Source organism: Pogoniulus pusillus, chromosome 16, assembly GCF_015220805.1.
Source record: "Pogoniulus pusillus isolate bPogPus1 chromosome 16, bPogPus1.pri, whole genome shotgun sequence".
Lineage (NCBI taxonomy): Eukaryota > Metazoa > Chordata > Aves > Piciformes > Lybiidae > Pogoniulus > Pogoniulus pusillus.
In genome coordinates this window covers 18,981,811-18,996,602 of record NC_087279.1, presented here as the reverse complement: position 1 = coordinate 18,996,602, position 14,792 = coordinate 18,981,811, and the positions used below count along the sequence as shown (strand labels likewise).

The window sequence follows — 14,792 nt, the reverse complement described above, 5'->3', positions numbered from 1 at the left end:
ACCCAGCAGAGATTACTCACCCGGCACTACCAGCAGGGTCAGGCTCTTCCCCAGTTGCAAACCCATCTCTGCGCTAGACTGTCTGGTCCTGCTCTGACAGGAGGCGTTGGACTCGATGATCTCCTTGGGTCCTTTCCAACTCCTAGCATCCTGTGATCTCCAATGGGAAGTGATTTGTTCTCTTAGCATTTTCAACTTGCAACATTTTTAATCTTGCCTCACTATTTTTTTTTCCCTGGTCAGATGATGGTTGGAGCTTTTTGCTGCAGTTAAGACACAGGTAAATTGAACTCCCCAATTCACACTGCTGCTTGGAAAACACAGACACAAAAGGTTGACTTTTTTCTGTGTTATGTTTCAATAGAAACAAACAAATTACACTTTTCAATTCTTTTTTTTTTTTTGGGGGGGGGAGGGGATGGAAATGCCCTGTGCAGGTCTATTTTGGGCTGGCAGAAAACAGCCATGATCCACTGGAGGGTGCAGGGCTGCAATAGGCAGTTTTCCAGCTGGGGCTGGTGCTGATTGTGCTCAAGTCTTTCTTGAGCAAACTTTCCCAAAAATTCAGCTTGACCCTTTGTATCAACAGAAATTTCAAGTGATCAAACTACACAGCTCAGGGACTCTCTTCTACATTAGCTCATGGGGTTCTTAGGCGTGAAGTGGCACTGAACCAACTGAATCCTTTCTTTCTGAAGCTTATCTTTGATTACAAGAAAGAAAACGTGCTACTAGGGTCTGACAGTTCCTGACCTTTGCTCATGCAAACACACAACTACACAAGTACATGGCAATCCTAACCACAAGGCTCTTTGTATGCTGATTTTGGAGAAAAGTCCAAGGCAGCTGCCCAAAGCCACAACACACCCAACCTCCCATAACCAAGCGCAATGTGGCACTTACAAAGGAGCCAGCAGAATCTTCAAGTCCAATCTTAAGGCTTCCTTGGAGGGGCCACCGACCTGGAGCTTATCATTGCTTTCCCCTCTTCCACCACCCTCAGTTTAGGAAAGGCCACTTGGACACCCTGGCAGGTTGGCTCTTTGCAAGCAAGTGATGCCTAAAATCCTCATCCTAAACCCCTCTGCAAAACTTACACACAGGATTTGCACCCTAGGACTAGAAACGACGTCCCCACTTGTGCGCGTGCGTACGAGGGTGGAAGATTTCACCTACTGCCCTACTTAAACACAGACTGATTGTTTGGGGGGTTTGAGGTTTGGTTTTTTTTTGTTGGTTTTTGTTGGTGGTTTTGTTCTTTTTCTTTTCCTTTTTCTGTTTCTTTTTCTTCCCCCGCCACTGAAAGCAAACAACTTCCATTGACTCTCCTGGAAACGATGTCAGTCATCTTTCTTCTGAGTGTCCTTGAGCTGCTTAACTAATTTGTCCACTCCATTCAATACACATCTTATTTAACATTTTATATACACGTTGGGCCTCCATGAGTGATCCTGCAGTGACCACAAGACGTGGAAGCAAATCATCAGTTACTCAAAAACGTTCAAATCCTTCTCCCACGGATGGAGTTCTGCCCTTGATGCGACAGGTGGGAGCTTTGAGTCCAAGTGTGACCTCACTGAAACCGTGAATCTTCTTAGCAGATAAAAGCAGACCTAGGAGGAGACTTGTCACAGGCCTATTGAATGGAAATGTCCATGTGTCTTCAGATCTGCTTGACTCACCTACTGCTGAGGCAGAGAAGAGGAACCGGAGCATCTGCAGCTGAGAAGGGAGGATGCACAGGGGACTGGAAAGAGCTGCCGAAGATGCTATCCTGGCGGTGACATTAAAGGCTCTGCTGGTGATTGTTGGGCTTTTTTTTTTGTGACAGCATCTGTAAGGCTGAACCTTTATTTCTTAGTTTTTTTTTCCTCTTTTCTTCCTCTCTCCAAGAGCAGCAGCACAAAACAAATATCAGTTTTGCTGAGCTGTTTCAGCAGACCGGTCCTAACTCTCATCCACTCCAGGAGCTGCACTGCTGCTGCAGGGTGATCATCAGTGTTGGCCCAGAATGCAAACACAGCTGCAAGGCTTCTGTATTTTGTTTTACCACACGGGAACAAATCCATTGTGGCCCTACTATAGCTCACACTTTTGAAAGGACTTTTGTTAAGTATGTGTTTGGACCAGATGAAAAGGAAAACTATGGATGAGAAGGAAAATGAGAACAACAGCAACAATAAAACCCAGTTCTGCTTATGAAATCAACCTGTTTAAATACCAAAACACAGACTACTGGTAAAGACCCTTACAATAGATGCTCGTTCAGCAAGATCATAACCAGTGACAGGTGAACTGAAAAAGCTCTGAGAAACATAAGGAACAGGTAGGAGAGTCTTGTGGGGTAAATCCTCCCCTTTACATTTCTGCTGCCTGTCTCAATTCAACTGGAAATGAACACTGTTGGGATTCTGCTGCCTTCAAGTCCAGAAGAACCCACAAATGCAAAGGTACATGAAATATCAGCAAGTGTGGGTTTAGTCTGGGCTTATTCTAGCTTTAAATTCAGGCATCTACTTCTCACACACCATGACTGCACTAACCTATCCCAGGATGCAAACCAGTTCACCTGTGACTAGTTAAGATGTAATAATATTGAGTTCCTCGTTTAAATAAAGCAGGTAAAATAAGTCAGAGGTGTTTAAACAAATTAGGAGGGGGTGGAGGGGGGAAAAACCAGTTGTATTTGCAGTTCACAATTAGATAGAAAACACAGGCTTTTTTTTCTTGTAAAATGATTTCTGTTCAAATAAATTTGGCAGAGGATCATGTTGGAAAGCAGATTTATCACCAAGAAAAGTTTCAGAGGTCTGATAAAAGTTGTTAGGGGGGAAAAAAAAAAACCCCAAACAGTAAAAAATCTGAGTGTGCTCATTGGAACTCAGTCCCCAGTTAAAAAAGAAACCTAAGAACTTATTTTGCTTTTGTTGAGGGGAGGGAATTGGGGAGAGGGGAACTGTTTTCCAGACACAGCAATTTCTTGGCTCTTTGTGAGCCCCAAGCCCTTCCTTGCAGTCATGAGCACAGCAGGGCCAGAGCAGTTGATGTGGAGACTGCTTGGATGAGGTTGTTGCATATGTGCGAGACGTTTTCCCTCGGTACATGGAAGAGACTGATTTGAATGGCACAGTTTGTATCGACATGGGGCTGGGTTCTGGTTCTCTGGTAGTTGTTCTTTGAAAGGTGTAGTATTAACCCTCTGGTTCTTCACACAAAGACACTCTCCATGACATGGGAGATAGCTAAACACCCATCAGACTGGCTGGTGACATCTTTGATGTAGCCAAATCATTCTCCTTTTCCCCCTAACTAAAGCTTGTCTCAATTCTACAACACACACACACAACTCCCCCACCCCAAAAAAAACCCAAAACCCACAACACTCCCCCCTCAAAAAAAAAACCCACCCCAAAACAACGATGTGCAAACTAAAACACAGTTCTATGACAATGTGTGTATCAAAAAACAAATCAAGCATCAATGTTCCTTCTGCACTCACAGAAACCATTCATTCAGACCCCCCTAACCTGCTACTCCTCCTTCACCAAAGCAAGCATGCCTGTTTACTGCAGGCATTAAGTGTACCTAAAAAATGAGGGGCCAAGCTGAAGCCCACTAAGAGAGTTATCTTTGAGTAATTTTCCATGCCTTTGATAGTTAAAGGCTCACAAACCCAAAATGAATAAAAAACCCCAAACCAACAAACATCTTTATGCATGTTTGTTTGTTTGGGGCATGTCTGATGACACTCACTGGCTCATGGAATCCTTTGTGACCTTCAAATGGCTGTTGCCATTGGCCCCAGCATGTGTCATAAGAGCTTTGCCATCTCCAGCTGTGGAAAAGTTTCATTTATAACTCTCCTAAGACAGTTTCATTTATAACTCTCCTAAGACAACAATAAGAAAAAAGAAAACAAACAGTTCTGCTCTGACTGGGTTTGTTACTGCAGCTCAGCTGCCTGAAGGAAAAATGCCTCCCCATTCAAATTAGAAAGATTTGGACAGTTATTGATGCAGCTACTTTCTTTTTTCCCCCCCTTTTTACATGTCTTATTTTTAATTGCAATGACTTTGGTCCATCTCTTCGTCTCAAATCAGCCTTTTTTTGCTGTTCCAGGAAAACCAACAAGCTAATCAACAAAGTGTTTGTGCTGCTGTGGCCAGTTAGCCCATGGGACAAGGGGAAAAAAGAGAGAAAGCTACTCTGTAGGAATGTTAAGAACTGGCTATGTTTCTGTTTAAATTACAAACTCTGCCCTGACAGACTAAGCTGACAGCAGAATAAACAGATACAAACTCTGCTTTCATCAAGCACTTCCTCTGAATACTTTTGGATAGCTCAAATGTGGCATCACGAGAAGGAGAAAAAAAGAAAACCAAACCTCTTCCCCTAACCCAATGCCCAGAAGAAAAGGCTGAGTTTTGTCAGAGGATCTGTTCCCAGCACAACCTGCTCAAGTTTTTGTTTGGTTTTGTTTCTTTCTTTCATTTGAAAAGGCTCTTGCCTATGTTTTGGACAATTTTTCAGGGAGCAATTCCCCATGGAAATGTCCAGGTGGGCCCACACGAAATGGAATCCTCATATCTATGCTTCTTGTAGTGGTTTCTTTTCACTCCCCACTCTAAAGTGGAACAGTACAGAATTCCTTCTGACCAGACACGAGATATTTCAGTGTTACATGATCCCTTTGCTCCAACTTAAAATCCTGACAGCTCTGTTTCTTCAGCAGATAAGACTCATATGCCTTATGAATACATCTCCACCCTCCCCTAGAGAGAAAAAACAACCCAAACAGTTATGATTCAACCCAATGATGGCCAAAAAGTCTTGAGGGCCTTAGATCCACTGCTGCTATGTAGGAACATGGGAAAATGGACTTAGTCCTTTTATCTGTTCCCTTAACAGCAATGAACACCCTCCAAATAAATAAAGAAAGCAAATCCTGGTTACTGAACATGGCAAAACATGTTTAAGATACATGGCTGAGAAGCACCTGTTTGCTGAGTAATATTATTACCTGAATTAGTAGTACTACTAAGAGTGGGTCAGTTATAAACACTGGTTTACCCCAGGTGTAGCTGAGCAGGTTTGCTCCTTCCATCCAGGACGACCTGGTCTGAGTTCACCTTTGGACGGTCAGAGTCCAGAAGGGATTCTTTTGTTTTTCTGCCTGGCACCAAAGTCCAACAATTAGCAGGCAAATGAATGAGCAAGTGAACATCTGAAGCAGCCAAGGGCAGGTGCTGCTTTCCCCTCTCAGCTCCTCAGTGTTTGCTCCCGCTCCCCCCTTGCCCCAGAGACAGGTTGCCCTTCCCAGTCTGAAGCAATGAGGTTCACACGAGTGCCACCACCACACTAAAATATGCTTTGCTGGAAAACTCAGGAGCAGATACTCAACTTCTCTGCTCACTCAAGTAAAAAAAAAAAAACCCAAAACCCCTAAAAAAAAGCCCAAACAACTAAAAAATAAGAAATAAAATAAATTAAAAAGAGTGAACCATGCCAAATTCTGCAAAAGCCTCCCTAAAGTTCTCCTCTCTGTGTGCCTGGGTCCCAGTGCTCTATTTGCAAGGGCTGGCTGCAAGGCTTTTCACACCCAGCTTCTCTGCCTCCCTTGCAACCTCCCTGCTCCAGCTGCCCAGCTAGATCTGTACTCAGGGACTGTGCTAAAGATAGCTGTACCCTTTCCCTGCTGTGACCCTGAAACCACAACTGAACCAGAGGGTGGAAATACTACACCTTTGAAGAGTCTCTTGAAACAGCATCTTTTTATCTTTCTGTTTTGGTGTTTTGTTTGGTTTTTTTTTTTCAGTCCTATCTCTCAACAGAGCTCCTTTTGTGTGTTCTGTAGGGTTACCCTGCTCCCAACCATACCAGCACCTAAAATTGCTTTCTGAGACTTGAATGTATTGCTGGCAAGACAATCAATTCAAGTGGTAAGATGTAGAATAGTTAAAGAGATACACACTTAAAAAAACCAACCCCACAATAATAGTAAATTCCTGTAATATGTCTAGGCTGATATGAAAGCTCTCCCTCTACAGAGAGACATCTGCTGTGATTACCTTACAAAATATTAAAAAACAAACAAAAAAAAAAAACCCTCCCCAAAACAAACAAAAAATATTCCCCACACACACACAAAAAAAACCAACCCAAAAACTTTTCTCTGTGAGAAATAAAATCCTAGTGCAAATATAAAGCTCTGTAAACCTGGTCCTATGAGAATCTATGGTTAGTAAACGGCAGTTAAAGCAGGTTTAGCCTCTCACAGAGAGAGCTCACATCATGGTTTCCACAATGATATGAGTTGGCTTGATCAATCCACCATTCGAGGTGCCATTGGGGCAGAAGGGGGTGCCACTCTCTGTGTCTTTGGACCACCGATTCACTTCCTTGGGGGCAGCCACTGCTTTTATCCTCTGAAAGGAAGAAGAGAAGCACAGCTTAGAAGACCAAGTACCCCCCCCCCCCTTGTCATACATAAGAGAGGGACCTGCTGGAAAGAGTCCAGTGGAGTGCCATGAGGATGAATGGGGGACTTGAGCATCTCCCCTACTAAGAGAGGCTCAGAGCCCTGCAGCTGTTTGGTCTGGAGAAGAGAAGACTGAGAGGAGATCAAGTTCTGCATGGGGCAGCAATGTGTCCTTGTGATCAAGAGCTCCAACGGCATCCTGGGGGGTACATCAGGAAAAGTGTGGCCAGCAGGGCTAGAGAGGTTCTTCTCTAGTGAGACCACACCTGGAATACTGCATCCAGGTTTGGGCTCCCCAGCTCAGGAGAGGCAGGGACCTGCTGGCAAGAGTCCAGCAGAGAGACACGAGGATGAATGGGGGGACTTGAGCATCTGCCCTACTAAGAGAGGCTCAGAGCCCTGCAGCTGTTTGGTCTGGAGAAGAGAAGACTGTGAGAGGAGATCAAGTTCTGCATGGGGCAGCAATGTGTCCTTGTGACCAAGAGCTCCAATAGCATCCTGGGGTACATCAGGAAAAGTGTGGCCAGCAGGGCTAGGGAGGTTCTTTTTGCCCTCTACTCTGCCCTAGTGAGACCACACCTGGAATACTGTGTCCAGGTTTGGGCCCCCAGTTCAGGAGAGACAGGGACCTGCTGGCAAGAGTCCAGCAGAGAGACACGAGGATGAATGGGGGACTTGAGCATCTCCCCTACTAAGAAAGACTGAGAGCTGTGGGGCTGTTTGGTCTGGAGAAAAGAAGATTGAGAGAAGATCTCATCCATGTGGACAAATATCTGAGGGGTGGGTGTCAAGTGGCTGGGGCCAAGCTCTTTGCACTGTTCAGCAGCAATAAGACAAGAGGCAACAGCTGCAAACTGGACCAGAGAAGGTTTCAACTCAGCATGAGGAGAAACTTCTTGACAGTGAGGGTGACAGAGCACCCGAACAGGCTGCCCAGAGAAGTTGTGAAGTGTCCTTCTCTGAAGACTTTCCAAACCCAGCTGGATGCATTCCTGTGCAAACTACCCTAGGGGATCCTGCCTTGGCAGGGGGGGATTGGACTGGATGATCTCTGGAGGGCCCTTCCAAAATCCAAGGTTCTGTGATTCTGTAATCTGCAGAATGGATGACATGGCAAGCTGAGGAGGGACCTGGTGGCTATCAGGGATGTGTGTCTCAAGCTGTGCCAGGGCAGCTTTAGGCTGGACTTCAGGAAGAAGTTCTTCACAGAAGGAGTGACTGGCATTGGAATGAGCTTCCCAGGGAGGTGGTGGAGTCACCAGCCCTGTGATGTGTAAAAGGAGGCTGGAGGAGGCACTTTGTGCCATGGGTTAGTTAATGGGAAGGTGCTGGGTGACAGGTTGCACTCGATGATCTCAAAGGTCTTTCCCAAGCTGCTGAATTCTGTGATTCTGTGTATGCTGTGTGGCTCTGGAAGGACCCAGGCCCCTGGGCTGTGGAGCAGCATGTGAAATTTTTGCTCAGCTGCAAAGCCTAGCTTGATGCACGCAGGTCAGACACGAGAGGGCATTCCCAGAGTTACTCAGCATCCTGGGTGCTGGGCTTTCAGTGCTGCAGCTGCTGCTCAAATTATGTGTGTTCTCCTTCCCCATTTAGAAACAGCTCTGCCTTTTAGCCCAGCCCTTGGTTGCCAAATGGCAACTCCTCTCCTACATCTCAGCACACAAAGGAAGAACTAAATGGCATCTGACCAGTGTTTACTCTCTTTCCTCTCCTAACATGGTCTTTGTGGGGTGTTTTGGCCACTTTTAGACTTGTCTCTCAATAGATGGTGACAGTGTAGGCAGGAAAACAAACACTCATAAAAATGCTCTGGCCACAGCTGAAACAGAGCATTAACACTTGAGAGGAAAACAAATGCAAGCATTTGTTCTCTGGCAAAGGTTCCTTTTCATTCTGGGCTGCCTTTTTTTCCCCTTAACCCGAAGTGTCCCACTTTCTCCTCCAAGAATACCCTGGGCTGCATTTAAGAACGTCTCATTAGGCAAAAACAAAACTCATCTGAAACCTTAGAAGAGTTTCATGCTTGCACACTCACTGAAAACTTTCCACTGGAAGAAAAAAACTGATGAAGGGAACCTGCCCTGAACTGTGAAAGGCAGGGGATTGCCTGCAAATCCAAACTGTAGAGAATCTGCACTGTCAGCTCTGAATCAGACCCAAAGTTTTCCAAGGATCAGGGCAATCTGAATCCAGTGGCTCAATTTGATTCATTTGAAATAAATAATTAAAGAAGATATTAAAAATGCTAAAAAGTGAAGCCCACTGGCAGGAGGGGTAGACTTTGATTCAGTTACCCTGATCAAAACTCATGCCTGAGAGCCACAGAACCCCTAAGTGGATCCAAATTTCCCAGAAGTTGCCTGGCCTGGATTCAGCTCTCTGTTGTTTCCTCAGTGATCTGTGAGGTGGTGATCCACAGGCTGGAGAAGAGAGACCTGGCACTCAGAGGCACCCTTGTCTGCACAAAGAGGCAAGCTGGAGCCTACAGAAGTGGGACACAAGTAAAATCACCTGGTGTTTGTCTGTGGCCAAACCTCTTACTGAGGCTTCGTGTTTGCTCTGCTCCTGCTGTTTGCCCAAGGAACAGGTGATCTGTAAGAGCCTTATTTGCATTTGCTGTGGGAGAGGCACCCAACTTTGCTCTGCCTGGACAAGGTGGCAGTTTTCCAAGCACCATTCTTATTTTCTGTAAAGCACTTGGAATTCAAGCTCCCCTTCTTCTGTAGGAGCACCACTGGTGGCTCTTAGAATCACAGAATGGTTTAGGTTGGAAGGGATCTCAAAGATCATCCAGCTCTAACCCCCTGCCATAGGCAGGGACACCTCCCACTAGAACAGGTCACTCAAGGACTCATCCAACCTGGCCTTGAACACCTCCAGGAAGGGAGCAGCCACAACCTCCCTGGGCAACCTGTGCCAGTGTCTCGACATCCTCACTGGAAAGAGCTTCCTCCTAACATCTAGTTTGAATCTCCCCTCTGCCAGTTTAAACCCATTACCTCTTGTCCTGCTGTTACAAGACCTTGTCAATAGTCTCTCCCCAGCCTTCCTGTAGGTCTCCTTCAGATACTGGAAAGCCACTACAAGATTTCCTCAAAGCCTTCTCTTCTTCAGACTGAAGAGCCCCAACTCTCTCAGCCTGCCCTCAGAGCAGAGCTGCTGCAGCCCTCTGAGCATCTTTGTGCCCCTCCTCTGGACTGGCTCCAACAGTTCCATGTCCCTCTTGTGTTGGGGGCTCCAGAACTGCACACAGGACTCCAGATGGGGTTTGATGAGAGCAGAGTGAAGAGGCAGAATCCCCTCCCTTGCCCTGCTGCCCACACTGCTCTTGCTGCAGCTCAGGACAAAGTTGGCTGTCTGGGCTGCACTCACACTGTCAGCTCATGTTGAGCTTTGCATCACCCCAGACCCCCAGACCCCTTCTTACCTCAATAAGCGACCCATCTGACTGTATGATGCGGATGACCATCACCATAGGGATGCAGATCATGGAGGAAAGGGCAAGAACCCAGCCCAGGCCAATTGCCCAGTCTGGGTACGTGTAGACCTTGTTGTAGGTCAGCGGTTTGTACTTGGCCAAAGAAAAGATAAAGCACCCCTGGGGATGACAAAGGAAAGCAAATTAAGGCTCCAAAAACGCTGAAAGCAGGAGGGTTCTGGTGCTGCCACTGGCCCTAAGCAGAACAGGCAGTGAAAGGCAGAGCTGATGTATTTCAGACCAGTGGGGAAGCTATTCTTGCTTATGAGTTATTGAAAGAGCATCTGCATATAGATAAACTGTTGCTTGACAATAGGGTGCTAAGCAGTGGTGCTGAACAGCTGCAATGCACTGCCTGCTCTTTTTCAGGGCTCAGATATGTGCTGGCCACTGCAAGAGGCTTCTTCACAGCAAACCAAATACTTCAAGCTGAGTGCCTGCCTCAGATTGCTCGGGGCTTTTTGTTCAGAAGGGCCAGCAGTGCTATCACATAAAGTGGGGCTTGCTCTTTGGAAAGTGACTTTTCTGAGTCATGACTGCAGTATTTTGCCAGTCCTGAGAAAAATCTGCTCAAATGTAGCCAGTTGCAATTTTGGCAGGCAGAGCAGAGAGCTGTCATGCTAACAACTGAGAGGATTGTGCTAGTTTGAAGCAGGCTAGAATGTTTTGGTGAGAGAAAGTAGATAATTGGCTATGAAAGGAAAACATGGTTGTGTCTCCTTCCCTCACAGTCTCGCTGAGATGTATGGGAGCAAGACAGTAAACATTAGATAGCACATTTGCTGTTTTTTCACTCTGCTTCTGGCTTCAGACTGAGCTACATCTCCCTAACCTCGCTGCCACTGACCTTGCTTCTTAACCTCTGCCACTAACCTTGCTTCTTAACCTCTTGGCTGCACCTCTCTTCTTCCTGAGAACTGAGGTAAGGTTGAGAGGGGCAGGGGGAAGGTTCAGGGATGATTGAGAGCCCCTCCTGGGGACTCAGGTTTCTGGGAGGGGAGTTGTGCTTCTGTATTGTTTTTATCTTATATATTTCTGTCTATAACTGCATATACTGTAAATATCTGCTTGTATATTGTGCTGCTGTAAATAAATAGCTTCATTTACATTCCCAGAGCCCGTCTGAGTTAGCTGAGGCATTTCCAAAAGTGGGGGGGGAAGGGAAACACCCAAACCACCACAAGGATGATGCCTTTGAGGGCTGTGTTCAAACCCACAGCCCTTCTTTGCAAACTGGCCTCTGAACACAGCAGCCTTTACTCGAAGAGAAGCAGTCAGAGGCAGCTCAGAGCTGCCGTGCAGAAGGCTTGAAAGCAGGGGTCAGTACTCACCACGCAAAGAACTGGTGTGATCACAATCCAGCTCCATTTCATCCAGGGACCAGGTCTGTATCCAATCATATCCTCAATGGCATCATAAATATTATCAGCGCCTACAGTGGACAGTCACAGAAACACAGACTTGTTTTGGCTGGCAAAGACCTTCCAGAGCCTCAAGCCCAAGTGCTAATGCTAAGGGTTGGAAGGGCCATCCAGAGACCACCAAGCCCAACCTCTCTACCAAAAGCAGGATCACCTACAGCAGGCCACACAGGAATGCATCCAGGTGGGTTTTGAAACCCACCATTAAACCACATCCTTCAGCCACATATCTTCTACACATCGTTTAAATACCTCCAGGACCAGCAACTCCACCACTCCCCTGTGCAGCTGAATAACCCTTCTGATGAAGACATTTTTCCTAATACCCAGTCTCCATCTTCCCTGGTGCCACCTGAGTCTATTTCCTCTTGTCCTATTGCCTGTTAGCTGGGTGAAGAGAGTGATAAGGACTCTCCTGAGCTTCTTTTTTTAACTCCAGGCTTAACAACCCCAGTTCCCTCAGCCACTCCTCAAGAACTTGCCAGAGGGATCACCATAGGAAGGACATGACTGTAAATGACTCTGCTTCTACAGAAGACTGATGCAAAATGAAGGCTTTGGTTGCTTGGCTTTTCTAAAGAGACAGAGCACATGAACACAGAATCATAGAATCAACCAGGTTGGAAGAGACCTCCAAGATCATCCAGGCTAACCTAGCACCCAGCCCTAGCCAGTCAACCAGATCATGGCACTAAGTGCCTCAGCCAGGCTTTTCTTGAACACTTCCAGGGATGGTGACTCCACCACCTCCCTGGGCAGCCCATTCCAATGCCAATCACTCTCTCTGCCAACAACTTCCTCCTAACATCCAGCCTATACTTCCCACAGCCAAGGAAAGGACCAGCCCTCAGCAGCAAACATCTTCTGATGATTCTTCAGCTACTGTCTCAGGCAGCTAAAGAAGCTCCTGTCAGACCTTGGTACTCAGCATCTCCTAAAACTAGCAGGACAGAATACACTGTTCTGTCAGCCTCCTTTTTGTATTTTCTCTTTGGTTGGCTTTCCCCTCATGGCCATTGCAGCTCTGAAAGGAAATTCTGTGTGAGACAAGCAGAAAGTTTCACGGCTGGCCAGACTTTCAACTCTGTCCTCTAAACTTAACACATGTAAATGCTTCATTGTGCTTTTATTCATTAGCAATAGAAAAAGAAAAGACAAAACTCATTTTAATGTGGAAAAACACTGGTGGCTGGCTTCATCCCACATGCAAATTTGCCTGCAAGAGGTCAGAGCAAATCTATATTAGTGGCCTGAGTGTGTTGCTGGGGAGAAGATTCTAGAGTGGCTGCTGATTCAATGTTTGGCTAGCAAAATTGCCACTGACTCACCAAAAGGTATGAGATGAAAGGCTTCTCACTTACCATAAACCCAGGCTACAGCAATACATTCAAAGAATGCAACCCACAAAAGGCATACACCACTAGCTGCATAGTAGTCAAAGAGTTGAAAAACATACATGCCACCCTGTAAAAGAGAGACACAGCAGGTTGGAATTGTGATAGACAGGGGGGAAGACGATGAATACATCAGGCCCAGCTCACACTAACATCCAGCAACGGCTCTTAATGACTGCCTCTAACAAGAAGAAACATCAAGCAAGTAGGTAGGGTAAATATTGATCATGACTTTCCCCAGGGAATATGTTCCTTGCATGTTTACTGCAGCGTTCCAAACAAGACGAGGACTAAACAAAATGAAGCCACTTAGTATAATCTACTCAGACACTTAAATCTTTCCTTCTTAAAGGTATTTTAGGGTGTGCATTTATAGAAACCTTCAATGACATCCAGGAACAATAAATTACCTCCTACCATTAATGCCTCCAAAAGACTCAAACTAGGAGTTCATCAGGAGGGTCTTCATTTAGTGATTGAGTGGAAGGACTTTTACACAAGAGGATAGTTAACTTTTTTTTTCCTTCTAACCTTATTTATTTGCACTATGCTGTTAGGCTCTACACCTCCTAACACCTAACATTGATGCCCACGAAAGACCAAACTAGGAGTTCATCAGGAGGGTCTTCATTCAGTGATTGAGTGCAAGGACTTTTATTCAGGAGGATAGCTAACATTTTTTTCCTTCTAAAGCTATTTATTGGCACTATGCTCTTAGGCTCTGCACCTCCTAACATCAATGCCTCCAAAAGACTCAAACTGGGAGTTCATCAGGAGAGTCTTCCTTTAGTGATTGAGTGGAAGGACTTTTTTCAAGAGGATAGTTCATTTTTTTTTTGTCTTTCTAACCCTATTTATTGGCACTATGCTGTTAGGCTCTGTACCTCCTAACATTAATGCCTCCAAGAGACCAAACTAGGAGTTCATCAGGAGGGTCTTCATTCAGTGATTGAGTGGAAGGACTTTTTTCAAGAGGATAGTTAACATTTCTTTCTTTCTAACCCTATTTATTGGCACTATGCTGTTAGGCTCTCTACCTCCTATTATTGGCACTATGCTGTTAGGCTCTACACCTCCTAACACCTAACATTAATGCCCACAAAAGACTAAACTAGGAGTTCATCAGTAGGAGTTCATCAGGAGGGTCTTCATTCAGTGCTTGAGTGGAAGGATTTTTTTCAAGAGGATAGTTAATATTTCTTTCTTTCTAACCCTATTTATTGGCACTATGCTGTTAGGCTCTATACCTCCTATTATTGGCACTATGCTGTTAGGCTCTACACCTCCTAACACCTAACATTGATGCCCACAAAAGACCAAACTAGGAGTTCATCAGGAGGGTCTTCATTCAGTGATTGAGTGGAAGGACTTTTTTTCAAGAGGATAGTTAATATTTCTTTCTTTCTAACTCTACTCATTTACACTATGCTGTTAGGCTCTACACCCCCTAACATTAATGCCTCCAAAAGACTCAAACTGAGAGTTCACGAGGAGGGTCTTCCTTTAGTGATTGAGTGGAAGGACTTTTTTTCCAAGAGGATAGTTAATATTTTTTCTTTCTAACTCTATTTATTTGCACTTTGCTGTTAGACTCTGCCCTCTCGACACTGAACTCTATATGCCTGTACTTTTACTTGACAGCCTGTTTGTTAGGCAGCTCAGTTGCAGGTGCTATTTTAACTCCCACCACTGTGCTCTTCCAGTCACTTTAAAAACCTGGCTTGGATTTTATTTTGGAGATAAATATCAGAACAGGAGGGCAGCCACTGGAACATATTCCTGTCTTGTTCATACCAGAATAAATCCAGTGGTATTTAATTGATTCAGATCTGTGTAACTAAGATAAAAATCTCTTTCCCTGCATGCACTGGATGGATTCTTAATCTGCTCTGCTGAAGGTTCCAGTGTGTTTCATCATTTGGAGCAGATGTTAATACTCATACTCACGTTGATTAGTAACTGAGATTAGATTGAATTTAATGAGGTTTTATGTCTTTGTTCTGCTGACTGCAAGAGGG

At 45.3% G+C, this 14,792-nt stretch overlaps 1 protein-coding gene across 9 annotated transcripts in view; it reads right to left on the bottom strand.

The window, feature by feature from the left end:
• Positions 1-1,203: 1,203 nt before the first annotated feature.
• Positions 1,204-14,792, bottom strand: part of SLC6A6 (solute carrier family 6 member 6) — a 277,866-nt gene continuing 264,277 nt past the window's right edge. For 8 of the 9 annotated variants that reach the window (XM_064156876.1, XM_064156879.1, XM_064156882.1 and 5 more), the window contains 4 exons: positions 12,742-12,844; positions 11,291-11,391; positions 9,909-10,079; positions 1,204-6,425 (listed from right to left, as the gene is read on the bottom strand). In XM_064156876.1, the coding sequence (XP_064012946.1) occupies positions 6,285-6,425; positions 9,909-10,079; positions 11,291-11,391; positions 12,742-12,844 (516 nt within the window). In that variant the 3' untranslated portion in view covers positions 1,204-6,284. The remainder of the gene's footprint in view (positions 6,426-9,908; positions 10,080-11,290; positions 11,392-12,741; positions 12,845-14,792) is intronic. The other variant, XM_064156885.1, reaches the window with a different exon arrangement.